The 27,875-nt window shown below is 35.6% G+C and overlaps 1 protein-coding gene across 4 annotated transcripts; it reads right to left on the bottom strand.

Moving 5' to 3' along the window:
- Positions 1–853: 853 nt before the first annotated feature.
- On the bottom strand, positions 854–27,875 carry gmfb (glia maturation factor, beta). Of its 4 annotated transcripts, none has more exons than XM_069916980.1 (7): positions 27,698–27,862; positions 27,367–27,463; positions 21,274–21,323; positions 20,897–20,946; positions 19,079–19,161; positions 9,557–9,630; positions 854–4,089 (listed from the first exon to the last, which is right to left on the bottom strand). In XM_069916980.1, exons 1-7 carry the CDS (start codon positions 27,698–27,700, stop codon positions 4,018–4,020), a joined length of 429 nt encoding a protein of 142 aa, XP_069773081.1. In that variant the 5' UTR covers positions 27,701–27,862; the 3' UTR covers positions 854–4,017. The 4 variants fall into 4 exon arrangements, with proteins under 4 accessions (XP_069773081.1, XP_069773083.1, XP_069773084.1 ...); XM_069916982.1 differs by lacking the exon at positions 27,698–27,862 and adding an exon at positions 22,750–22,775 and having other exon boundaries at positions 27,367–27,445; XM_069916983.1 differs by lacking the exons at positions 27,367–27,463; positions 27,698–27,862 and adding exons at positions 22,750–22,775; positions 26,978–27,068.

The following is a 27,875-nucleotide window of genomic DNA, read 5'->3' as shown; positions in this document are numbered from 1 at the left end:
AGTCAAAACATACAGATTTTCCTAAAGCAAACTCCATATACGATTGGTTTCACATTTACACCAAACTCCTACATTTTTGTCTGTATGCTTCTGGAACCAACTCATAAGCTTTTAATACTGCTTGTTTAACAGTATCATAATTTGCCACTTGCTCTGTAGTCAAACTAGAATATGCAATTTGTGCTTTTCCCTTCAATACACATTGGAGCATTAGAGGCCATTTTTCTTTTGGCCATCTTGAGCTCTCAGCAACTTTTGCAAAAAGTTGAAAGTATGTATCTATATCTCTCATCAAAAGGAGGAACTAGATTTTCCTCCCAAAAACTACTCACATAACCCCTTAGAACAAACTGCACCAGAATCAATTTCTGCCTGGACATGTTGCTTTAAAAGACAATTTTTTTCCACAACATCAGTCCAATTAACACCTACTTGCGAAGTCTCCATAGGCATTCTTCCAAGATTCTGTAAAGTCACTGTGGACATGAAGTCTCTGCTTATGCACAGTCCTTGCATTTCAAATGAGATGTCTTTTGATATGATAATGTCAGTTTGTGAAGTGACCTGCACTAAACCCCCCCACAATTTATCTTTTTTTTTAAACACACAACCCCGTAATAGTAAGTTTTGTAATTTTCTCTGCAAAACTAAGTTTTTCATGGTTTACAATTATACAAAGGCAACTTTGTTACTTGTTTCACATTTTCTTTATTCTCTTTCCCCCAATGAGAGAATCTTATTAGATGCATATCTAATAGATACATTTTTAATTCTTGAAAACTACCATGTTAATATTTAGTCATCCAAACACATTACTTGTCAAAAGCACAGGAAGGAGTAAATAAATCCACACTTTATGTGCACGAGGCCCTTTATTTTTGTACCCAAAGGGTTCCAGGAAAATAAAAAAATGCATTACACAAAATGCAGTTCAAAAACAATTAACTTTGACACTGCAATTTTGATAATTCAACATCCTGAAGTGTTACATCATTTTAAAATAAATCATTCACATGAGCAGTATACCAATCTGTAAAGGTTTTTCAATGATACAAAGGATTTATCATTCTATTATGTAGCTCAAGACCCAATAAACTTGCATTCAATGCAGCAATATAGCAAAGCACCCCAAGGCACTTTATGGCTTCAAATAAGGAAAAGAAAATAACACATTATAATTTAGTACTGATGGTCAAAGTTAACTACAAGAGAGGTACATTTTGAGTTTAAGAAAGGAATTACATTACACCAATGTTTCTGTGTTTCCAGGAATTAAAAACTATAGAAGCACATATATGGAATTAGGAAGGACATTTTAGAAATAAACATCAAGACCAGAGCATTTTGAAAATAAATAATATTGTATTGCCAGACTGGCAGCTGATAAGAGGACAGGTGTGATGGGCAAATGGAACTTTGTGCAAATTGGGATATGGCCAGAACTCTTCACTTACTTGTTGTTATAATGACAAAATCTGGATGTAATAAAACACATGAAGGGGCATCTAATACAATGAAACAAAAACAATGAAGAATTGCTTGGAGAACTAATTTTACTTTACTATAAAAGGCCATTATGGTATACTACATTCCCTATTTAATAGCTTTTTAGCAATTTTTAAGAAAGCTTGAGCAGTTATGCTTTCCATCTTCAGGTGGTACAAATTAAGCATGCAACAATGAAATTCATCAGTTGTATCAAAAAGCATCTTAAAATTCTTGTGCAAAAAACATAAAAGCAATGCTGATGCTAAAAACAACCAGATTTAGACGAGTCCTCAAGTAAGCTACACATTTTTCAACCCAATGTATTTTGCAATGCTTCTTAAGAAAAAAATGAAATTGTGTAAAGACTATTGCCAAGATTGTCGTGTGATCATTTCTGCAAGTCTCCTGATAGCTTTTAACCATTTAAAAAATGAAATTTTATTTGTAGCTTCCAAGAATGCCTTAGCATGTAATAATTGTTATTGTATTACACCATCCACACATGCCTAGCCAACTCAAGAACTGAATTAACTTTATAGTGTAAGTGTCAAATAGAATTTAGGATTTTTGTACAAAAACAAAGCCCATGTAACAAATTTCAACCTATTAAAATTAAGATGCAATTAGAATTCTGAAACTTGAACCCAAGAGATTAACTCAAGACTCAGCATCCCATTGTACCTCCAAGTGGTTGTCTTCAAACACAAGAATCAGAATGTAAAGTTTAAATGAAATTTAATAAAATTTTTTAAATATAAAATAGGATTAGAGAAAAAAAATTATCAATGATATTAAACAAACTAAATAATCCACCATGAAAACATTAATTCATGCCTAAAAGCATATTATCTAATTCACAATTTGAATAAACTTAACAGTTTCAAATAAGCTAACTAAAATTAAAGACTTGTTCTAATGAGATTTTTTTTAATTTTTAATTTTAGCAGGAAATAAACTCCCTAAAGCAGTTACCACTTGCTCTTCTTGGACTTCAGGAAGTTTTGTGGGTTGAGTTTGCAGAGTTGAATGGGACTGGTTTGCTGGGAGATTTGCCATGCATCTCTTCAAGGTGGCCAGTCAGAAACAGCATGGTCAGCTTGCAGTACATTTAATGCTTTGCTAGCAGTAAAATGAGTACGAGTTTTGTTTTGTTGCTATCTCACTCAACATTTTCCATATCACGAGACATTTACTGAGGGATCATTTTAGAGGGTTAAATTGGTTGTGTTCAACAATTTTGTGATTGCCAAGATAACTGCTAAGTTGAAAAACTCATGAAGACATTAAGAACTACAACTATGGAATGGAGTTCATGATGATAAAATAAGTGTGCAAGCCCAAACAATGCCAAAAAATAAGGGTTTAATCCACACTCTGTGGTCCAGCAATTCCCATGGTCTGGTACATTTGAATTTGCCGCTGTTAATACAAACTCCTTACAGACAGCATGGAACTCTAACCCCTGTCCCATTCACTAGCACTGTAAAAGCATTACGCTAACAACTTTGATGTTTACATAGGAGGTTTCCTTAGGGGTCAATTTCTGTAGCTTGCAATAGTCAGATCCCAACGTTGCCAGATTAAAGAGGTAAAACCACTAATACAATTAACCAATTTTAAATGCTTACATCTCAGACTTTTCAATCACGCTCAAATTTTGAAGTGAACTCATGCAAAAATCTATTCATAATAAACAAATCAAGACCAATGATCTGAAAGGAATATGGCCTGCTTTCAACACCAATGATTCATGAAGGAAAAATTATGAAATTTGCTTGAATTGTGCTTGAACCAGACAAAATTATAATACAGGTACAGAATACCTTATCCAAAGCCCTTGGGACCTGACAAGTTTTGCAATTTTTCAGATAATAGATTAAGTAATGGCAGTATGTTAAGTAACCGCTGATTTCAGATCCGGGCAAAACAGAGACACACTCCAACTAGAAGTGTCTCTGGACAGAATGGGGGTTGCAGCGGCGGCGCTGGACAGGGAGGGTTTGTGGCGGCACTTGATGAGGGGGAAGTCCAGACGTTGGGCCATCGATGACAAATCTGGCATCTCTATACGGAGAATTGGTGGCGCTGGACTCTTTTCACTGGCACCTATAAAGAAAGGATTGCCTAGGGTTCTACTAATAACTGACATGGGATATTCAAGAACTAGTTGAGTGCAGGTCACATCAGGTCATGTTTGGCGCCAAACACGAGCTTTGGTGTGCAAACGACATCCATGGAAAAAATATTCCATTTTTCTGTTTTTAGAATTTTGGATAAAAGATTTCGTACCTGCACTAACCTAATGGAGATTCTGGTCTTTTCTTATTTTACTGGATTATACCAGGAAGAGAAAATGGTTAAGTGCTTGACAAGTTCATTTTCTTGGAAAACTGCATTCAAGATTTTCACAGTGTTTAAATCCAATACAGCATGGAACACAAAGTATAAAAATCATTTAGTTTTCCAGTTTATATGTATACTTGAAATTCAAGCTTGTGATTAATTTTCATAAAGTGAAATACAATACTGCTAACGGAAAAATTCAAGTTTTTGGCAAAGCCACTCTTCAGTAAAGTCTTCTGTATTTCTAATTTCAAACACCTGAAAGAAAAATAAAAGTTGCAATCAAATTTTCAAAAGTTTGTTTTGTGAAGCAATTCAACAAGGATTTTCAATCTGAACCTGATATTAAAGGATTTAAAGTTAATCAAGAGGAATGTAAAATTAATTTATTTACTGACATTTTGATCTATTTGACAGAACAATAGGTTTGTTATGTAAATTACTCAAGACTGGAGGATATGGGAAAATATTGGGTCACAAAGTAAATTGGATTAAGAGTAAATTTATGCCCCTTATTATAAAGGATTACACGCAGTGCCAACAAAATACCCAATTTAAATGGCCAATTAATGGAATAAAATATTTAGGGATACAGGTATAAATTAAATAATTTATATATTGAATTTCTTACCTTTACTTAAGAAAATTGGAAAAGATTTGAACAAGTGAAAGAAGCTGCCAATTCGGTTAACTGTGTTAGAATGAATATTTCTAAGAGTACAATACTTATTTCAAACATTACCAATAATATCATGTTTTTTTTTTCCAAGAATTAAATATACAAGAAGCTTTGGAAGGGTAAGATGTCGAGAGTTTCTTTAGATAAACTGACATGGAAGTTTAAGTTGGGAGGTTTACAGTTACCAAATTTTAACAACTATTATAAAGCAGCTCAAATGAGGTTTCTTGCTTCATTTTTTGAGGGAGAAAAGCCAGCATGGATTAAAATAGAAATTGATAATTTCTATTGATAATTAAAATAGAATATTGTTAAACTTTAGTTGTAAATGGAAATCAAAATTAATATCTGAGGAGATACCTTTGTTGAAACATTTGATTAATATTTAGAATAAGGTAAACAGTGAAATTGGAACCGGGGGTGGGGTTATCCTGCCTAAAATGCCTTTGATACAAAATCGACTTATTCCATTCTCAATAGATAATCAATTTTTAAACATTTGGTCTTGGAAAGGAATTAGATGTATAGAAGATTGCTATGAAGGAAGAAATTTAATGTCATTTAAACAATTAAAAAATTAACATGGGATACAAAATAATACTTTTTGTTATTATCAGTTAAGGGCTTATTTAAGAAAGAAACTGGGTCCAACAATGTTATTACCAAACAGGGAATACATCGGTCCAGAAAGTGATAGGAGAAAGATTTAAATATCAATATTGGTGAATAAAATTGGTCAGTTATGCCGAGATAGTAGGACAAACACTATAATTGTTAGATACAGATTAGTTCAATATAAACTTTTAAAACATCAATTATATTTCACACCACAGAAGTTAAATAGATTGAAATCAGACTCATCAGACCAGGAGATACTTCTTAAAAAAAAACATTCTACTGGCCCTGCCCTAAAGTGAGGCCCGTTTGGATAAATTTGGCAATTTTTTTTAAAAAAAAAGAACAGGTTACAGGAATTAAATTCCCATAAAAGTCAGTTATTGTTATTAGGTAATATTGAAGGGAAGTCCAAAATTGAAATTATCTATATATCAAAAATAATTTGTAGATTGCCTTGACAGTAGCAAGAAAATACATAGCAACATGGAAATCGGACACCCATTTAGGTCTGGAGCATTGGAACGAAGAAATGCAGAGCTGTATTCCTCTTGAGAAGATTTCTTATAATCTGAGAAATAAATATGATGTATTTTTGAAAATTTGGCAACCATATTTACAAATTGCAGGAATTAATTTATAGATGTTTTCCCTAAATATAAAAACCTCCAACTTCCTTAGAAGTATTAAAAGATATAAATGGTCAGAGCCGTGTGGTGAGGGGTCTCCTCTGGCAACCACGTTTATATTCCTACTTTTCCTTATTTTGTTAAGGGGAGGGGGGTTGGGGTTTTATACCATCATGCATAATGCACTTCATATTAATATTTAATTGTTGTATTTTGTATTTCACCATTATTATATGTATGGAAACATTTTAAAATAAAATAAAAAAACAAGGATTAATCAGCAGAAATATTTGCTTAGCAGCAATTTTTTTTGCAATTCACTAACAAATTGACAAGATTTTAAATTAGATTTTAAAAATGCTCTCAAGTTGTGCTCTCCTTTCAACATCAATACTAAACAACATTCCCTGTATCTAAGGGAGCAGGAGTGGAAGACAAGGAAGTATGATCTGTGCCCCTTCATTATTGAGTGTTCTTTATTGAAATACATATTAATGTTAAATTTTCAGACTCACAGGAATAAAAGTTAGCAGACAATACAAATTTAAATTTATTATCATCTGATTGTACAAAAAAATTGCAGCATTGCCTTGGACCTGGGGAGAGTGGGGAGCAGAGAAATGGCACTACTCACGGGGTCCAATCACCCAGTTCTACTGCAGGCTACACTGTATAGGCTTTAAACAGATTGTTAAAGGAGTAAACGGTTTTATTTTTAAAATCCTGCGACCACAGGGTCTAGCCCCAAGAGGGTGGCACCTGTGTTTGCCTGCAGCTCAAGGAGTTGCAGACTCCAGGGGAGCAGCAGACTGGCACAGGGCACCAGTAACAGGGAGGTGGTGGGAGTGCTAGAGCCAAATCCACAGACACTTGGTGACTCTGGAGGACTCTCTTTGCTTCTCTTTCTCATATTGAAAGGGGCTCCAGGAAATGCTAATTGAGAATCTGACAATTTTGTACATTACATGTCCATAGGATTTGATATATATCCCAACGAAAATAGTGCATCTCTCAACCATATTGTGGACACACACTATGCAGGAAGAAGCTGTTTCTCAGCCTGGCAGTCTGTCCTGTACCTCTTCCTTGAAGGTAGCATCTCAAATATTTTGCAGACTGGATGATAAGTGTCCTCTTTAAGCACCACTCCCTGTAGATATCATTGATAGATGGAAGACTCCAGTGACAGTAGTTTTAAAATCACCCTCTGATCTGATGCTTTGTAGCTACAATACCACACTTTAATTCAGCCATCCAGGACACTATATTGGGCACCTGAAGAACAAAAGTTTGGATGGTGGATTTCCCTTCTCCACTGTACCTTCCTGACTAATGAGGTATTGTGGGTCCTAGAGTTGAGAATACAAAGTTCTGAAGGATGACTTCTCTATGATGGAGCCATTGCTGTGTTGTGGGGAGTGGTCCTCTGTCTTCCTAAAGTTCAAGTTCATAATCATTCAATTGTACAAGTACAACTCAACGAAAATACATTCTCCAGTTCTTGGTGCACCAAGGAATTTGGTGCTCTTTATTCTCTCCACTATTGAGATATTAATGTGTAGTGGAGGGTGGTGGTTCCTGGTCCTCCTGATGTCCACGATCATCTCCTTGGTCTTGTCCATGATGAGACTCAGGGGTTACTTTCACACAATATCACGAGATTTTCCACCTCTTTTCTGTAGTGTGACTCATCATTGTAGCTGATGAGGCCAACTACTGTTGCATCATCTGCAAACTTGATTGTTGGAGCTGGATCTGGTGTTGCAGCTGTGGGTTAGTAGTGTGAACAGGAGCAGACTGAGCACACATTTTTAAGGTGCTCGACATTCTGCTGCTGACCAGGACAGACTGTGGTCTTTCCAAAAGGACAGTGGTTCACAGTGGTTCAACCTTTTTTCTCCCCATTCACGTACCACCTTAGTAATCCCTTATTAACCACAGAACACCTATGGTATAGGAAGAATATCACTGTGTTAGAAAGTCCAGAATCTAATTACAGAGAGGTATTGAGAGGAAAGTTTGTCCACCAGCCTCTGGGGAATGATTGTACTAAGCGCTGAGCTGGTCAACAAACAGCAGACTGGTGTACGAGGCATTATTCTCCAGGTGGGTTACGACGGAGTGACGGGACAAAGCTATAGCATCATCAGTGGAACTGTTTCATCCACATGCAAATTGAAATGGATGCAGCATCTCCGAGAGGTGAGCTTTGATGTGTTTCATCAGCAGACACAGGAAGCATTTCATATTGATCAGTGCCACAGGGTAGTAGTCATTGAGGCCTGTTACTGCCTCCATCTTTGGAACCAGGATGATGGTGGTAGTCTTGAAACATGCAGGGATGATGGACTGCTGCAGTGATGTGTAGAGGATGTCTGCAAATACCTCCATCAGTTGGTCTGTGCAGTCCTTCAGTACCTAACCAGGTCTGTTGTCGGGTCCCACGGCCTTGTGTGGGTTCACCTTGGTTTACAATCATCTTTTTTTTCTTGTCCATGTTGAGACTCGGGTTGTTGCTCTTGCACCACTGACAAGCCTTTCAATTTCCGATGAGGCCAACTACCATCGGGTCATCACAAACTTGATGATTCGATTGAAGCTGAACGTGGCAGTAAGTTTGTGAGTTAGCAATGTTAATAGTAGCGGGCTGAGCACACAGTGCTGCAAACCCAAACAGGCTGTAGTTTTATTTTCCCCAATTAAAATCACCAGAAGACATCTATGCAAAGTGAAGGGAGGAAAGTTTAGAGGTGACATCAGGGGTAAGTTTTAAAAAAAAAAAAATACAGAGTTGTGGGTGCTTTGAATGTATTGCCAAGGATGGTACCAGAAGGTGGAACAATAGGGGCATTTAGAGACTTTTAGACAGGTACGTGAATGAAAGAAAAATAGATTATGAGATAGGAAGGATTTATTTAAAAAAATAAAGGTCAGCACAACATTGTGGACTGAAGAGCCTGTACTGTGCTTCTATGTTCCAAGTTCAGCATGTAGTTGCAGAGTGGTTACAAATCGCAGAGATGACAGTTTATCCACCAGTCTCTGATGTACAATTGTGTTGAATGGCAAGCTGAAGTCAATGAGCAAAAGCCTGGCACAAGAAGCATAGTTCTCTCGGTAGGTCAGGATGGAGTGAAGGCCAAGGGTTATTGCATTGTTTGGTTTGCCAAAATGAAAACTGGAATTGGTACTTTGTCACTCCTAGGTGTGCTTTGATGCTGAATGCATTAACATATTTAATACATGAAATCATGTACAACTGGAACAAGTAAAATAAAATCTGGACTTCAGGAACATTAACTTGTCTAAATTTCCCTTGGCTGACTTTTTTTTGACATCACAATTAGAATAGCAGATTCAAAAAGTACCATAAAGCAATTAACATCCAAGACAGGAATTCATCAGGTGTGATGCTGTTGGCTCCATTTCCAGAATGATCACAGAAATACTGGCCCATGTCTCACTCTAATGGGCTTCATTTTGAAATACTTTCCTTTTACCATGAGTGCAGATAAACAACAGATACTGCCAATTATTTGAGATCTTTGAGAGTATCTTCCGCTCTTGTGATTGCTTGGAATTTCACATCAGAACTATATAATCTCTTTTCAACTTAAATAAAGAGAGCTTCTAAAGAACAAGAGACTGGACTTTTATTTTTTCTAAAAATAAGAGTAATTATTTTGCAGCTGGTGATCTTACCATATACAAAAAATGAAATTTAAGTTTAAAAAAAAATGAATATAACAAATAGAAATAGTAAATAAAAGTGAATATATACATTTTAAGTTAAAATGCTCACCTTAGTAAATTCTGCTACATCCACCAATCCAATTTTGCTACCAGCATACATCATCTGCTGTTCAGGCTTGCATCCTAAAATTAAAACAAAATATAGTTTTGACTAAAAAGTACTAATCTTAAAATCAGAGCAACTGTTGTTCTGCATCAGCTTACAAATTGAATTTTTCACACTTTTAATCAAGGATGAAGAACTTGCACGTCATAGAAAATTCTGTGTAGATTTTCACAATTACATGGTCAATTGCTTCACTACCACTTCACCCACTGAAAACAGATCCATGAACCAAATTACTGTTATGCAAATCATGGATATGAAAGAACACCAAATAACATCACTAGATACATCATATGTCATTAGGCATTTAACAGATATTGTAAATAAGCATCTCAAATCTTCAATTTCCTTTGAGATCATGTTTTTACAAATTAGAGGTCTTAATCTTGTGCAACCATGCAAGTAAAATACACAGATTCTTTATTTTGTAATTGGTCCTCAATTTTAAATAGCTACACATCACTATTCCTCAAGGTGTTCAATCCATCAATAGACTCAAATTATGATTCATATCTTCTGCGATTTTACATTCAACAAATCAGCAAGTGTATCGATCAACATTTCAAATGATTGAATTTCAATCAAGGCTTTTACTTGTGTAACAAATCTCTGCAAGAAAGTGAAAATCCTCATTAGGCAGAGACAGAAGAAATAACGGGGAACAATAAACAGGCTAGGATATTAAACCACACCATTTATTCTTTACAAAAGACAACCCAAAGCAGAGACCAGAGAGCACCATCATTTGAAAATTTGTCTCCAAATCATAGATCTTTAAAATATCACTGCTCCTTTACTGTTATTGGACACTTTACTGGTACTCCTTTTTTAAATTTTTTTTATATTTCACACTATGAACCATACTAACCAAAATACACACAAACATTTCCCTCTTGAATATCCTTGACAGCACCTTCACCTCAATGACTTAAATCTGCTTACCACATTAAGAGCAAGTTAGGATTGACTACAAAAGATAACTGTAGCAATATCTGGTCTTGAGGAATAAATTAACAGGAACAGCTCAGAAAAAAAATCTTATGGTCAGGGTTAACATTGTTTTATGAAAAGTAAATTATATAGCCAAATCTAAAGCTTGAGGTTTGGCTTAAATAAAGACAAAGGAAATTATTGCATTTCCATTCTTAAAAGGCTTTAAGTAACATGAAACACAAGTAATTGTTATATATAGTCATGTTAATTACAGGCATCAAAAAGCCAAATTTATGGACACTTAATTCAGGGATCGGGATGTTTTTAACAGTAGCTTCCATCAAATACCGCAAGCAGTGAAAAAAAAGAGAATTAATGTGGTCTCTCAAAATAAAGCGTGTTTTGCCAGTCCCAAGATTGGTTCACACTAATCACATCTGACAAGTGTGCAGCTTCTTTCCCCATATCTCAGTGTTCAGCAAGTTAGGATTGACTACAAAAGATAACTGTAGCAATATCTGTTCAGCTCAGGCCAAAAATGATGGGAATATATCTTTACCTTCTATGGACATTAGGAGACTAGCTGAGTTCATACAGCATTTCTGTTTTTTAGCCACACTGTTCACCCTGCCCAACACCAATTCTCACAAGCAACCCCTCCACACCAAGCAAAAGGACAATTCATTGCTGGTATAGCCAAGGAAGATGTAAAGTATCTCAACAAATTTTGCCAAAGGGACAGCTGCTTGAAAAAAAAATGCTGTAAAATTCAGAAGATTGAAAACAAACAGAAGATTGAAAACAAAGAACAATTATCAATGTGGGAAAAGTGTCTGTTCATGGCTTGGAGGTCTAACCTTGAACATAAACTTGAGTAATTTTCCAGGACTGAATTTCAAGTCAGAATAAAGACATCAAGATGGACAGGGGGCGGGGGTGGAGGAGTCACGTGATGGAGTAATGGCCAGTAGGAGAATACCAGGCCTCTCCAGCAAAGGAAAAAAGTGAAGAAAAAGCAAAGCCCCAGACACACAAATCACAACAAATGTGGAGAAAATGGCACCAAAGAAAGAAAAGCCAAAAACAACAGGAAGAAAAGAAGCCATAAGAGAGAGGTGAAGGCCTTACCTGCACGAAAAAGGGACCCGCCGTGGAAAGAGGAGCCCATTTCGAGGTCAGTGGAAACCACGCAGGATCGTGACCCACCGAACGAAGGACTGCAAAGATGGCTCACAGAGCCAGAGGTGCGCAACCACGCACGACAAAGACAACACTGACGGGAAGGGGGAACAGCTGTGGAGTTTCACTCCACAGCACAAACAGCTGAGAAAGACTCAACAGCAGGGCTCCCAACGGGAAGATACAGAAAATAATGGGAACGGGAGGGATGAGAATGAAAAAAAGGAAACCAGAGACAACAGATAACCAGCCCAGAAAAAGAGGACCAACATCAAGACACCATAAAAAAAACCAACAAACTGAGACAAACAGCCCAACAAGAAAGTCAGAAGAGACACAGATACAAGGAAAAGAAGTAGAAGACACAAACCCTAGAGCAGACACAAAAGAAGGAGAACATCAAGCTGTGCCCAGAGGAATAGAAGATAAAGGGAATGGACAGTACAGAGATTTTAAAAAATTTTCAAGAATATATGGAAGCATTAAAAGAATGGCTGACATGAGAATTTAGTGAAATAAAAAGAATGAAAAGTGCGGAAGAAAAAGTGAGTAGATTAGAGCTGGTCATAACAGTAATAGGGAAAAGAGTAGACAATGTGGAAGAACGAGAAACAGCCGTAGAAATGGAAGTGGACGACTTAAAAAGAAAATTGGTAGAAACTGATAAAAAAAGTTAAAGAAACACAGGAGTTGTTAGCTCAGAAGATGGATATAATGGAAAACTATATTAGGAGAAACAATATAAAGATAATGGGACTTAAGGATGATGAAGAAGGCAAAGCTATGAAAGAATTTATAAAAGAATGGATCCCAAAGGTCCTGGGAATGCCAGAAATGCAGGAAGGAATGGAAATAGAAAGGGCACACAGAACATTAGCCCCAAAACCACAGCCACAACAAAAACCAAGATCCATTTTGGTAAAATTCCTGCGATACATGACAAAAATATATTGGAGAAGGCAATGAAAAAAGAGAGAAGACAAAAAGCCACTGGAATACAAAGGTCAAAAAAAATTTTTCTACCCAGACATAAGTTTTGAGCTCCTGAAGAAGAGGAAGGAGTTTAACGCAGCAAAATCGATCCTATGGAAGAAAGGCTATAAATTTACATTAAGATATCCAGTGGTGCTTAAAATAGTTATCCCGGGACAGCAAAGCAGACTGTTCTCGGAACCGGAGAAAGCACGAGAATTTGCAGAACGCCTGCAAGACAGAAAGAGATGAAGAGATGTAACAAGAACAAGAATGACGACAAACTTCAGTTAAAGAAGAAAAATAATGTACATGTAAGAACTAAGGAGGGGAAGAAAAAGGAAGAAAGGAAGGAATTAAGAGGGTGAGCTTTGTTAGATGTAAAGATAAAAGTCTTTTCTGGAGGGGGCTGGGTGGGAGAGAATCACAGTCACTGCAAATCAGTTGACGCTTGCGAGCGGGTTCGCAATCAAAATGGAAAGGGGAGTTGTGGTTGCCCGGCAAGGTACAAGGGGCAACTCAGAGAAGAGGGGGACATTTTGGGTTAAGAGAATTTTAGATGTCGGAATAGTGGAAATATTTTGTTTTAGAAGTGTTGTCGTACAGTGCGTTAAAAAAAAAACCAAAACAACCAGAAATGGATATGGGGAAAAGTTGGTGATGAGGAAGTGCAAATGAGATGTAAACAAAGTATGAAATGGCCATGTTGAACTATATGACTATAAATATTAATGGAATACATAACCAAATCAAAAGGAAGAAGCTGTTAAATTTACTGAAGAAAGAAAAAATTGATATAGCATTCGTGCAGGAAACGCATCTAACTGAAGTGGAACACAAGAAATTAAGGAGAGACTGGGTTGATCACTTAACGGCGGCAAAAGCCAGAGGAGTAGCTATATTAATCAATAAAAATGTACCAATCAAAATAGAGGATGAAATAATAGATCCAGCAGGGAGGATTGTAATGATAAAGTGTCAGATATATTCAGAATTTTGGAATTTGGTCAATGTATATGCACCTAATGAAGAGAATCAAAAATTTATGCAAGATATATTTTTGAAGATCGCAGATATGCAGGGGAATATACTGATAGGAGGGGACTTTAACCTTAATTTGGACTCAAAGATGGATAAAACTGGAAAAAAGACTAGCAGAAAGAACAAACTAACCAAATTTATGGTTAAATCGATGCAGGAAATGCAACTTTTGGATATATGGAGACGACAATTCCCAAAGGAGAAGGAATACTCATATTATTCGGGTAGACATAAGACATACTCAAGGATAGACCAGTTTCTGTTGACAGCCCACATCCAAGGGAGAGTTAGAAAAACGGAATTTAAAGCTAGATTGTTATCAGATCACTCACCCCTGTTATTAGCAATAGAGCAGGAGGACATCCCACCGAGAACGTATAGATGGAGATTAAACTCCATGCTACGTAAAAGATAGGACTTTTAGAAAATTCATTGAGCGACAAATTAAAATGTACTTTTAAATATGGAATCAATGAAAGATCAATTGATACTATGGGATGCAATGAAAGCGTTTATCAGAGGACAGATAATAAGTTATGTATCTGAGATGAAGGACTACAATCGGGAAATAGAACAGCTGGAAAGGGAAATAGCAAGTACAGAAAAAGAATTATCAATAAAGGAAGATACAACTAAAAGAGAATTCGTAGACAAAAAAATAAATTACGAAACACTACAAACGTACAAGGTGAAGAACATAACAGAAGTATTATGAGCTAGGAGAAAAAAAACGCACAAAATACTAGTTTGGCAGCTTAAAACAGAACAAGCTAAAAGAACGGTATTGGCATCAAGCAAAAAGGACAAACAAATTACATATAACCCAACAGAGATCAATGAAAACTTCAAGGAATTCTATGAGCAATTATATCGAACTGAGAATGAAGGGAAAGAAGACAAAATAGATGAGTTTCTAGCTAAAATTGAACTACTGAAATCGCAAGAAGAGCAAAACAAATTAATAAAAACATTTGAAATAGAGGAAATACAGGATATATTAAAAAAAACTACCGAACAATAAAACGCTGGAAGAGGACGGACTCCCAATAGAATTCTATAAAACATTTAAAGACATATTAATTCCTCCTCACCTGGAAGTAATGAACCAGATTCATGCAAAAGAGCAATAATTACAGTAATACCAAAGATGGGGAAAGATCCACTAACACCAGCATCTTATAGACCAATATCTCTACTCAACACAGATTATAAGATAATAGCTAAACTATTAGCAAACAGATTGGCCGACTGTATACCAAAAATTGTAAAACTAGATCAAACTGGATTTATTAAGAAAAGATGAACAACGGACAATATCTGTTAAGTTCATTAACTTAATCCATGCAGTACAAGGAAACAAGACGCCAACATTGGTGGTTGCCTTAGACGCAGAGAAAGCCTTTTTAGTACTTTGAATAAATAATTCCGTTCTATACTCTGTCAGAGGTTCAACCTACCAGAGAAATATATTAATTAGATTAAAGCATTATATAAGGGACCATTGGCGAAGGTGAGAGTAAATGGATATATATCAAACCAATTTAAATTAAGCAGGTCAACAAGGCAGGGATGTCCACCATCTCCCTCACTGTTTGCGTTAGCTATAGAACCATTGGCAGAACTGATAAGAACAGAAAATAAGATGGATAAATATAAAAGAGAAGGAATATAAAATCAGTCTATTTGCAGATGAAGTCATAGTATACTTCACAGAACCAGAATTATCAATAAAAAAATTACATAAGAAATTGAAGGAATATGGAGAAGTATCGGGGTACAAGATCAACTCAAATAAAAGTGAAGAGATGCCAATGAATAATGTGGATTTCACAAAGTTTAAGAAAGAATCACCATTTAAATGGCAAACACAAGCAATCCGATACCTAGGTATTCAACTAGATAATTTAATTTGTATAGATGGCCTAGATTATTATCAGCCATTAATGAAGAAATTATAAGATGACTTAGAACATTGGAAAGATTTACCACTAACACTGATAGGAAGGGTAAATTGCATTAAAATGAATATCTTCCCAAGGATACAATACCTATTCCAATCGTTGCCAATTCACCCAACAGAGAAATTCTTCAAGGAGCTAAAGAAAATAATAAGGAAATTCTTATGTAAAGGGGGGGAAAAACAGAGGATAGCACTAGATAAATTAACAGAATGGTACAAACAAGGGGGCTTACAGCTACCAAACTTTAAGAATTATTATAGAGCAGCACAATTGAGATACCCATCAGATTTTTATCAAACAAGGAAAAAAACAGATTGGACCAGATTAGAGCTAGATAAAATAGGGGAGAAGGTACCTGAACATATACAAATGGGATGAAAACTGGTGCAACATGGGAATTAACCAGTACTGCACCATCTGCTCAACATTTGGAAGAAGATTCACGTAGAAAAGAAAAAAACAAATTATCAACTACCAAAATTAATATTGACGCAAAATCAACTAATCCCCTTCACAATAACCTTTCCTCTAGAGAATGGGAGAGAAAAGGGATCAAAAGAATAGAAAATTGTTTTTTGGGAAATAATTTATTATCTTTTGAACAAATGAAGTACAAATATGGTATAACTCATGGTACAATGTTTGCATACCAGCAGCTGAAAACCTACTTAAAGGATAAATTGGGAAGCAGGCTGAGGTTACCAGAAGGAAGCAGCTTTGAATATGTGATTACAGACACAATGATAATTAAAAGATTTATAACAAACATGTACATCAAACTGCAAGAGAAAGAGAACGAGGAAATAAGCTGTAAACCCAAAAGTGGGAACAAGATCTAAACAAAGATTAAAGAATGAAACATGGGAAAAGCTATGCTTTGGAACTATGAGAAATACAATAAACACGAGGTTACGCATGATACAATATAATTGGTTACACAGGCTATACACCATGCCCCAAAAGTTAAATAAATGGGACCAAACAGTATCAGATAGATGTTTTCGCTGTAAGAAGGAAACAGGCACAACAGTACATGCAATTTGGGCATGTGAGAAAGTGGAAAAGTTTTGGGAAGATCTAAATCAGGTATTAAATAAAATCACAAAAAGCAACATACTAAAAAATCCAGAGATCTTTCTTCTAAGTAATACAAGAACTAGGCCTCAAATTGGATGAAGCACAAAAAAGATTTATTATGATAGCCTTAGCTGTAGCAAAAAAATGTATTATGTCAACCTGGAAATCAGAAGATAGCCTGAGAATACAGCAATGGTACATAGAAATGAATAAATGTATTCCATTGGAAAAAAATAACATATAATTTAAGAAATAACATCACAGTATTCGAACAAATTTGGGAACTGTACATGGAACACAACAGAGAAGTCCTTCCGCAGACCTCCACCACCTAAAATGACAGAAAGAGAAGACAAAATGAACTGACCCAGTATGTAAAAGTAGAAGGCACAAATGTCTTGTTTATTTTCATTGTGTGAGGACATTGTTTAATGGGTTTAATGCATCATATATGTTGAACGTTGAGTGGGTGAGGAGGGGGTGGGAAGGGGAAAAAAATCACACTATATTCAAGAGGGAAATGTTTATGTGTTTTTTGGTCAATATTGTGTGAAAAATTTTAAAAAGATGGACAAGGGGGATGGGGAAGGGGAAGATAGTACTAATCAGAAAAAGGAGTCAAGAGTTCAGAACTTCAGACTACGATCCCCATTGGCAAATAGATTTCACATCGGTTTCAAGTCCAAGCACGAGTCTTGTGATTTAGTGCAAATGATAAATTAGAACAGCAAATCAACAATGATGTTATTGGAAATTACTATACAAGTTAAGCAATTTGAATGCTAGAAAAGATCAAGGAATATTAAATCTTGGTTTAAAGTCTTGTTTGGCATGTCAGATTACACCCTACAGAGGTAAGAGGGTCAATACTAGATATGCAACAGGTTCCTGACATTACAGTATGGTAGGCAGGAGCTCATGCTGCCTCATTGTATATGAAAAAGCAGCCTTACTGACAATGATCCTCTTCCCCATTCTACTAGCACTCTCATTCCTGGGAACAGAAATTAAAGTACTAGCATTCAGTAGAAGTCACTGGAAACAATATGGATCCATGTCAACCCATGGACACCAGAGTTTATACAATATGCCCAGCAGGCCAAGGGGTAATGCATTCACCACGACTGGTGCAAATAAACTGAGAATTGGTGCAAATAAACTGAGAATTGGTGCAAATAAACTGAGAATTGGTGCAAATAAACTGAGAATTGGTGCAAATAAACTGAGAATTGGTGCAAATAAACTGAGAATTGGAATAAATTAATTACTTTTAGGATGGTAGTTCTAATTAAAGCAATAATTCTCCCAGTAGAAAAGTATTTATCACTAAAATTTCATAAAAATATATGGATTTCATAGTTTAGAAAGCAAAGTACTATGTATTAGTGCAATATACAAAAGTGCTTGAGAAATTCAGTAGGTCACAGAGGACCATAGAAAGTAAAAGGCAGAGATCACTGCATCAGCAATTTAAAAAAATCTATGTGGAAATTCTTAGTGCCAAAGAGTCAGTGAAGAAATAAGTATCGGTAATCAAGAAGGAACATGGTAGATGTTTTAATGTGGAAATATGTTAAGTATTCATTTTGGGAGACTGGTTTTCTTTAGGCTAGAGAAGAATGACATTTAGAAGATCTTGGGGTACTTCTACCTGAATAATAATGTTATCATTTAAGTTGAGCACACTATTAGAGAATTAAACAGCATGTTAGACTTCATTGTAAATAGATTTGTAGACACGAGTACCAAAGTATTCTGATTTTCCAGACTCAGTAATAATACATTGAGTTCTCTGTACAGTTATGACCCCTTTGCCCATGAAAGATGTAGAACTTAATTTCATACACTGCAGAACTCCCATTCTAGATCCAAGCATCTTCATTACAGGGGAAGGGGGAAACAAAGTGAGACTTGGAAACTACTTCATCTTAAATACAGTAATTATTTTACTTGCAGTTGCCTAGAATACAAAGCTCTATCAATTTTAAATATGAAAGCAATTCAGCATATCCAAAATTGTCTTGCATAACTTCATCTTTTATAAGCTCAGGCATGATAAAGGGACATTCTAATTCTATGTTTTTAGATGTTTTCTTTAAGCATTACATCAGAATATATGAATCTTTGGAAGTAATATTTTGCTCTACTCAAAAAATACAATTTTTTAAATCTTAAAAAAACTAGTGTGGAAATATTTTAAGACAAAACAAGCAGGAAATAAATCAAATTGAGACAAAAATAATGTAATGATCAGTTGGCATAAAGATAAATTTAAAGAAATCTTTAGAAGCTGACGACTTACCACAAGGACTGAAGAATATAAAGCATAATGGATAGGAAATCCTGCCATCATTGTGTTTATATCTGTAGCTATAAACTACAAATGTATCAAGTTAAGAAAAAAAAAAATCACAATTCAAAGAACTGATCATCTACGAAGATAAAATATTACAAAATGTGAGATATTCAACTTGCCCTTCTATTCAAAGATGAGTCTTGATGACCCATAATTACTTTGGATTTACATTAGAAAATAATCATATGGAAAGTGATTATACAACAAATACATTGGGAACATAAATCTACCCAAAGTTGAAAATTTAAAAAACCACATACTTGCTACTGATTCAGTTAAGCAATCATTTCATATGAGTTAATTGAAATCCAAATAAAAAATATTTAAATAACAATTTCAAAGATTTCATTCCAACCACATAAAATATTGTATTTATTCCTTCCCCCTTTATTTTAGACCAATATATAGCTAAAGAGATAAATAACTGAGCAAGTTCTTTTGAAATATGGCCATGTCACACTACCAGAGGTCCTGGATGTTAATGAGGAACAACCATGACTGGAAACCAATTGAACTGTTCTAATGTTGATCAACTAATAACAAAAAAGATAGATGGATCCTTCTTCTGATTCACCTCCAAAAGGAATTTTTATGCTTTTTGAAAATTGTAAAATCCTTTGAATTTTTGACAAATATATTTAAGGGTGAAAAATCATTTTAGTGGCATCTCTTAATACAGTCACCTGCAAGCAGCAGCAAAGAAGAATTCAGGAAGGAGATAGATCAGCTTGTTGAATGGTGTAACAACAATCTTGTGCTCAACATTAGCAAAGTCAAGGAGATGATTGTGGACTTCAGAAGGGAGTCAGAACACAAACCAGTCCTCATCGAGGGCTCAATTGTGGAGAGGATCAAGAACCTCAAATTTCTGAGTGTCAACATCTCCAAGGATCTGTCCTGGAGCCTCCATGTCAATGCAAAAATGAAGGCTCACCAGCGGCTATACTTCGTGAGAAGTTTTAGGAGATTCACGATGTCACCAAAGACTATAAAAACCTTTACAAGGGTACCATGGAGGGCATTTTGGCTGGATGCACCGCTGTCTGGTATAGAGGTGCCAACCCTCAGGACAAGAAAAAAAGCTTCAGAGGGTTGTTAATTCATCCTGAGACATCATGGAAATCAGAATTCACTACATTAAGGACATCTACAAGAGGCTGTGTTTTACGAAAGATGCCTCTCTATCCTCAAAGATCCCCACCATCTTGGGCTTATTACCTTCACTCTTCAACCATTGGGAAAAAGGTACGGGATTCTGAAGTCGAGCACACAGTGGGATTTATATAAATATTTGCACTGTGACGCTGCTGCAAAATAACAAATTTTGTGTCACATTCATGATGATAAATTCTGAAAGCAATGATAAAAAATAATCATTGCTAAGGAAAGAACTTGCAGAAGCTCTCGTGAAAAGTTGTACACCTGAGTTTTCATATTGGCACATTCTAGTTTTAGAACTCACTGAATCAAAAATTTCACAACAATTTCAAATTTTGAACATTGCTCTTTTTCTAGCATTAATTTCTCCAGGTATATCCTTTCTGGCCTGTACCACCATCAGTCTCAGTCTTCATTCAAAGACATTTCTTTTGGTCCTTTCCACCTCCCCCTTTCTCTTAAACTTTAGTTTTATTTCACGTATGCATTTCCCCATTTTGCTGAAAGATCACATTGAAAGATTAACCACAAATGTTGCTTGCTTGATGTGATTTTACAAAATTTCTTTTTTATTTCCAGCGTCCATGGTATTTTGTAAAAGGATATCTAGGTTGATATTCAGGTAGTTCATTACGGAGGTCTTCTGGAGAAATGTCCTAAGTTATTAGACAGTAAATAAGTTAAAATAAATATGCCAGACTTGCAATGTTATTCAACTGCAATATGCACTTAATAGATTGTACACAGACATTTAAAATTTTTCCCTCCTCTCATCTCAAGATAGATTATTTCAGACTCAAATGCAGCCTTGATTGTAATACCCATCTTTCTTTCACTTGCTTTCATCAGATAAATTCACAAAAACCAGTCTTTTTAATGAAAGTAATCAATAGGTATCAAACAAGAACTTTTTGCAGTTCCCATCTCTAAATCCCTGTTACAGTTAGTTAGAATTTAAAACAACCCATTGAAAAGATGCTAACCTCAAATTCTTCATCCAGAATCACCATATGTTGCTCTTGATCAATCTTCACTGTGACAAAATGCATCACGTTAGAAGTGTTTTCCTTGATAACAAATGTTCAGTACAAGCACAATGAAAATGAAATCTATTCTTCCAGCAGGTTTACTCTGTGTTATTTTGCAGTCTTGTGATAAACAAGTACTACTTTGGTTACAAAAAAGCAGAATTTATTTAATTACAGATGAATTATGTGTGACTGGGAAAGTGATGGTGATAATCATGCAAGATAGTCCTGCACCAACCTCCAGTGCAAAGGATGACCTGGATTTGCTGCCTTCAGGCAAGCATCAGAAGATTCTCCTAATATTTATTGAGGAGCCTGAGTAAGCCTGCAGCTTCATGGCTACTAGAACTCAAGGAGTGAACAGCAACTAGCAACTCAGGAGAAGCCCAAGTGTGGACTAATAGTGGCCTCTTTATATATATATATATAAATATATTTATATATATATAAATAATATATACATATATAAATAAATATATATATATATATATAAATAATATATATATTATATATATATATTATATATATTATATATATATATTAAATATATTATATATATATATTAAATATATTATATATATATATTAAATATATTATATATATATTTATATTATATATATATTATATATATATATTATATATATTATATATATATAATATATATATATTATATATATATATTATATATATATATTATTAAATATATATATTATATATATATTATATATATATATTATATATATATTATATATATATTATATATATATTATATATATATATTATATATATATATATAATGCTAGAACCTAGAACGCTTCCACCAGCGTTGTCTCCGCTCCATCCTCAACATCCATTGGAGCGCTTACACCCCTAACGTCGAAGTACTCGAGATGGCAGAGGTCGACAGCATCGAATCCACGCTGCTGAAGATCCAGCTGCGCTGGATGGGTCACGTCTCCAGAATGGAGACCATCGCCTTCCCAAGATCGTGTTATATGGCGAGCTCTCCACTGGCCACTGTGACAGAGGTGCACCAAAGAAAAGGTACAAGGACTGCCTAAAGAAATCTCTTGGTGCCTGCCCCATTGACCACCGCCAGTGGGCTGATAACGCCTCAAACCGTGCATCTTGGCGCCTCAGTTTGGCGGGCAGCAACCTCCTTTGAAGAAGACCGCAGAGCCCACCTCACTGACAAAAGGCAAAGGAGGAAAAACCCAACACCCAACCCCAACCAACAAATTTTCCCTTGCAACCGCTGCAATCGTGTCTGCCTGTCCCGCATCGGACTTGTCAGCCACAAACGAGCCTGCAGCTGACGTGGACTTTTTACCCCCTCCATAAATCTTCGTCCGCGAAGCCAAGCCAAAGAAAAGAATATAAATAAATAAATAAATAAATAGATAAAAGGTGTGAACCAAAAAAAAATCTTGCCTGATTTCATTGCTTGGACCAGATCTCTAATTTAATGAGATATCAATTTTATTCCATGAAAGACAAAATAGAAATGTTTAACTGCATGCATACAATCCACAAAGACAAGGAATTTCACTGTACTTATTAAGCTGCTCTGGAGTTTACATTCACATTATGTACTGGTCACCATTCCTAAAGTACATTCAGTGGTTTAAAAACAAAACTCCATCAGGAAACATCAAGCAAAGCCATTGATATTATACAGGAATATGCTCTTAAACAATGCATGCACTAACCAGTCTACAGGACCATCTAGTTAAAAGTTTGCAAAGTTTGTAGTGGAATGCACAAAGTGCTGGAAAACTCAGCAGATCGTGCACAGTCCATAAGATGCAAAGATGCATAATCCTTGTTCAGAAGCACTTCAGCATTTCGGCTCTCCCACCCACATCTATCTCTGGTCTGTTGGCTTGTGCTCCTCTCCTCTCTTCCCCCCCCCCCCCCCCCACCCCCATTTTTTTTTCCAATTCAGGCATCTTCCTGTTCTTTGCTCAACCCTAAAATGTCAGTTTTAAATCTTTGCTTCCTAGGGATACTGCCCGATCTGGTGGGCTTCTCCAGCACTTTTGTGTATTGCCTTGAGTTTTTCCAAAGGGTCATCAGGAAAGTTGAAGGCTATGGATATTGTTGTCTATGTGGCTTTGACAAGGTCCCACATGGGAGGAGAATTTGGTAAGGTTCAGTTGCTCTGTATTCAAGGTGAGGTGGTAAAGTGGATTCAACGCTGGTTTTATGGGAGAAGACAAAAAGTGGTACTTTTGGAGGTTTATGACTGTGCCTTAAGGATCAGTGCAGCGTCCTTTATTGTTCATCTTCTATATCAATGATTTGAATTACTGTGGTTAACTGAATCAGCATGTTTACAGATGATACAAAGACTGGAGCTGCAGTGGACAATGAGAAAGGCTTTCAAAGCTTGCAGAAGGATCTGGACCAGCTGTAAAAATGGGCTGCAAAATGGCAGATGGAATTTAATGCAGACAAGTGTGAAGTGTTGTATTTTGAAAGGACATACCAAGATAGGACATGTAATCAATTCATTATGAATATCCTACTCAAGTACCTAACTATTTTTCAACCTGTACCTGCATGTTTCCAAAACATTTTTTTGATTTGCTTGATTCAATTATCTCTTCTTTCATTTGAAAACACCCCCATTTTAAAACTTTTCTTCAAAACCCCAGCTAATATTAGATTTTTTTTTGATTCATCCTGAGGATAGACAGGATGTTGCAAGTTGGATTAATCTAGAAATTAAATCTACCAAGAAGCATTCTTATTTCGATAGTTGGAGTGCCACTACCTTTTTCTGCTTCTAAATTGAATGATAATTTTGTTGTTAAACATACGTTGAGAATTTGGTTTCTATTTAGAAAACATTTTGGAAAGCATGGATTTCTGCTAGTCAGTCCCCTTTTGGCCAATTCTTTAAAAACCTTCGGTACAAGATTTTGGTTTTCATGAACAGCCAAAGTCAAGTATCCAATCTTTTTATGATTTTTCTATTGACCAAAATTTGGCTTCTTTTAAACAATTAAGTTTAAATATCTAAGCATCATTTAAAAAAAAAATTATAGATGAGGAGCTTCTTGGATTCCTTGGTATTGAGACTCCCTCAAGATCTAGAATTAAATGATAGATAAGATTTATAATTATAATTTTAAACCCAATCATAAAAAGTTGACAAGTTCTTTGAGTCATTTTTGTTATCTAATGGTAATTCCCTGGACAATACAAAGAAATTATAGGAGCAAGATTTTCAACAATTATTTTCTGAGGCTACATGGGATTCTATTTTGAAATTGGTAAATTCATCTTCTCGATGTGCCCGACACTCATTATTACAATTTAAAGTAGTAGATCGAGCTTACTTCTCCAAAGTTCAATTGGCTAAATTCTATTTTAATATTCCTTCAAAATGGGACAGATGCAAGATTGAAAAAGATATATTGGTTCATATGTTTTAGTAAATTTCTTGTCTTTCCATTTATTGGGAAAGTATTTTTTGAACCTTATAGCTTTTTCCAAAGGATAATCAATTTTTGAATATCTGGTTTTGTAAGGGGATTGTAAATGTTGAAGATTGTTATGAAAGGAGTCAATTAATGTCATTTGAGAAAATGAGGAACAAGTATGTTATGCCACAAAATACTTTTTTGTTATTTTAAATAAGAGCATGTTTGAGGGATAAGCTTGGAACAACTGTTTTTATTCTAGTTTTACTGAAGTAGAACTTCTTATTAGGAGAGGAATGGTTTACAAAAATTACTTGTATGATATATTCATTTTTACAAGCAGGAACTCCCAAAAAAGGACTTCATAGATCAAGACAGACGAGAAACAGATTTAAATATTACAATTGATGAACAAATATGGGAAGATTTATGAAAGGATTGTATGACTAATACTATTAATGTAAGATATAGACTAGTCCAAAATATATTTTTTTTTACATCAGCGAGATCTTACATCACAGAAGTTGAACAGATTGAAATCAGATTTATCTGATCAATATTTTAGGTGTGATGAAGATGTAGGACCTTTCATACATTCAACTTGCCCTTTTGGGCAGATTTATGGAATTTTTTGGAACAAGTTACAGGGATTGTTTTTCCACCAAGTCCTGATTTATTTTTATTAGGAAATACTGAAGGTACAAGACCCAAATTAAAATTATCAATTTATTTATTGAAATTTGTTAAATTAGCATTAGTGAGGAAAAGCTTTTTTTTTGCAGTTACTTTTAAGTGTGATACCTCTTCGGGTATGTCACGATGGCACGCAGAAATTCAAATTGTATCCCTTTGGAAAAATTTAAATACAAGAGGAACAAGTATCCTACGTTTTTGCAAATTTGGCATCCGAACACCTTATTAATAGGATTACATTTGGAATGATATCCTTCCTATACCTCTAGATCTGTGCGATTCTCCTCTGAGTATTTATGAAAAACGTGGAGCTATGTGCTGTATGACACTCGTCTATGCAATCCAACACCTTTTTTTTTTAAAAAAAATACTATAGTATACATATATTATTTTGCTGAGGGGAGGGTGGAGTTGGGAGGGAGGGGGTTTTTGGGATGGGATAAAAACCATCATACATGCAACTTTAATTTGTTTCATTTGATCTGTACTACTATATTAATTATGATTATTAAATGTATGTAAACATTTTAAATAAAATATTCAAAAAAGAATTTTAAGTTCACATTTTTTGTATCTGGCATGTGTTTTTAGGCACTTCAAGGGTCATCTTATACAATCAAAAATATACAGTATATACCATTTCATGGTTTAATGCCAAACTAGTTGAGCACTTTGGTATTTTTTAAACTGGACTGAAAATTATAAAGAGAAACTCCAACACTGATAGCTTATGAAAAACTCATTGGCAAGAATAATACAAAATTGTCACAAATAAATGTTAAATTGTTAAGATTAATTTTGAAAAGTGCACCAGATTTTATTGCATTGCTCGAGAAAGGGAAAATAGAAACTTAACTTTTATAATAGCTTGCAAAGATTTATTTCAATGTGCAGGGAGTAATTAATTACAGAATGACCCAAGTGCAAAATTAGAAGAGCACATTCTCATAAGTTCAATGACAAGGTTGACATCAGCAAACAGCAGTGTGCCCATCAATGTACATGTGGGAAAAGGGATGTGCATCAACTTGAATACATGTTCAAGAGAGATGCAATTAAATTTAAACATGGACCAGATCAAGGACATAGCAAATGAAGAATGCAAAACACAATTGAGCAGGAAACTTTTTAAAATGCATGTGACTTCAAAACAGAATGTAATCCATTGCAATCAAAAAGAAAACGTTTTTTTTTAAATTAACTTTTAAGAATGGAATGGAAGCAATAGGTAGAAACAAGTTTTTAAAAAAAATCTAGTTCCATACAAAAATAACATGGAATCCACAATATGAACAAAACTGAAGTCCAACACCATCTAATTCAAGATGACCCAAACGTAATTTAAGTACAAGAGACTTATTTCACCAGAAAAATAACAAGATTGAAAAAAAATCAAGAAAATTATGCATAGGTTTCCCATTAAACTTTGTATTGAGCATCTGCCACTGTTTTGCAACAATTGACAATATTTTATTTTCACTTTCTTCAACATCTCATAATACTGCTCCCCCCCCCCCCAGTCACCCTGTTTTACTCACATTTATGACCTTCTCAATTATAATCAAAGACGATTCGATAACGGTCATTATACTTTCCTGGTTTCTCTTCAGTTGCTCCATTCCATCACTAGACCCAAAGAGCAACTCTTTCCTTGAACATCGTATTCCACCCCCCCTCCCCACCCTAGTTTCATCCCGACTTGATCTCTTCTGGCCAAAGACGACATTCTCCCTGGATTATAATTTTTTTTCTGTAATTCTTTATTTATCGCACCATGAACCACATCAACCCACTGGATTATAAATTCAATGATACCCTGTGGGGAACTTTAATCTCCAAGATTGGATTTGGGTGTGGCATAGCCCGATTTTGGAAATGCAAGGTAGTGAATCCGAACAGAATTAATGGTGTCACGTGGTTCACTCACTGATGAGGGCTGCATTCGTGGTCTCTTTGCGAAAACGAAATTTTTTCAGCTTTTCCACGAGTTGCTCGTCGACCTGGCACAAATTCATCGGGCAACTCTGAAACGGAGGAATGGGAAAAAGAATGGCGAAAAGCAGCACGGTGGAAAAGGGAGGCATTTCTTAAGAATGGGCCCTATTTTAATTGCCCGGACAATGCTGACACCGTGACACAACAGGACAATCACATCGGTGGGAACCTCGGCCCTGAAAGCGCTGGTCTCCCCAGTGGCCGGGCCAAGACCCCCCGCCCGCCCCGTCACACGCGAGTCCCAAACAGATTCTCCTTCCTACCATTTTTTTTTGGTCAGATTCCTCCCCGTCTTTCTCGCTCCCGGTTGTCGCTTCTTTCTCTGGGTGGGTGAATGGGGGACACCACGTGATCCCGACCGGAACCAATCAACTGCCAGGCACGCCGTTCCTCCAATGACATCATCGGGCAGGAGCTCGCGATCTGGGAGGGACTGTGCAG

The sequence above is a fragment of the Narcine bancroftii genome, chromosome 2 (assembly GCF_036971445.1).
Source record: "Narcine bancroftii isolate sNarBan1 chromosome 2, sNarBan1.hap1, whole genome shotgun sequence".
In the NCBI taxonomy this organism is placed as follows: domain Eukaryota; kingdom Metazoa; phylum Chordata; class Chondrichthyes; order Torpediniformes; family Narcinidae; genus Narcine; species Narcine bancroftii.
This window is presented reverse-complemented; position numbering and strand designations above follow the sequence as displayed.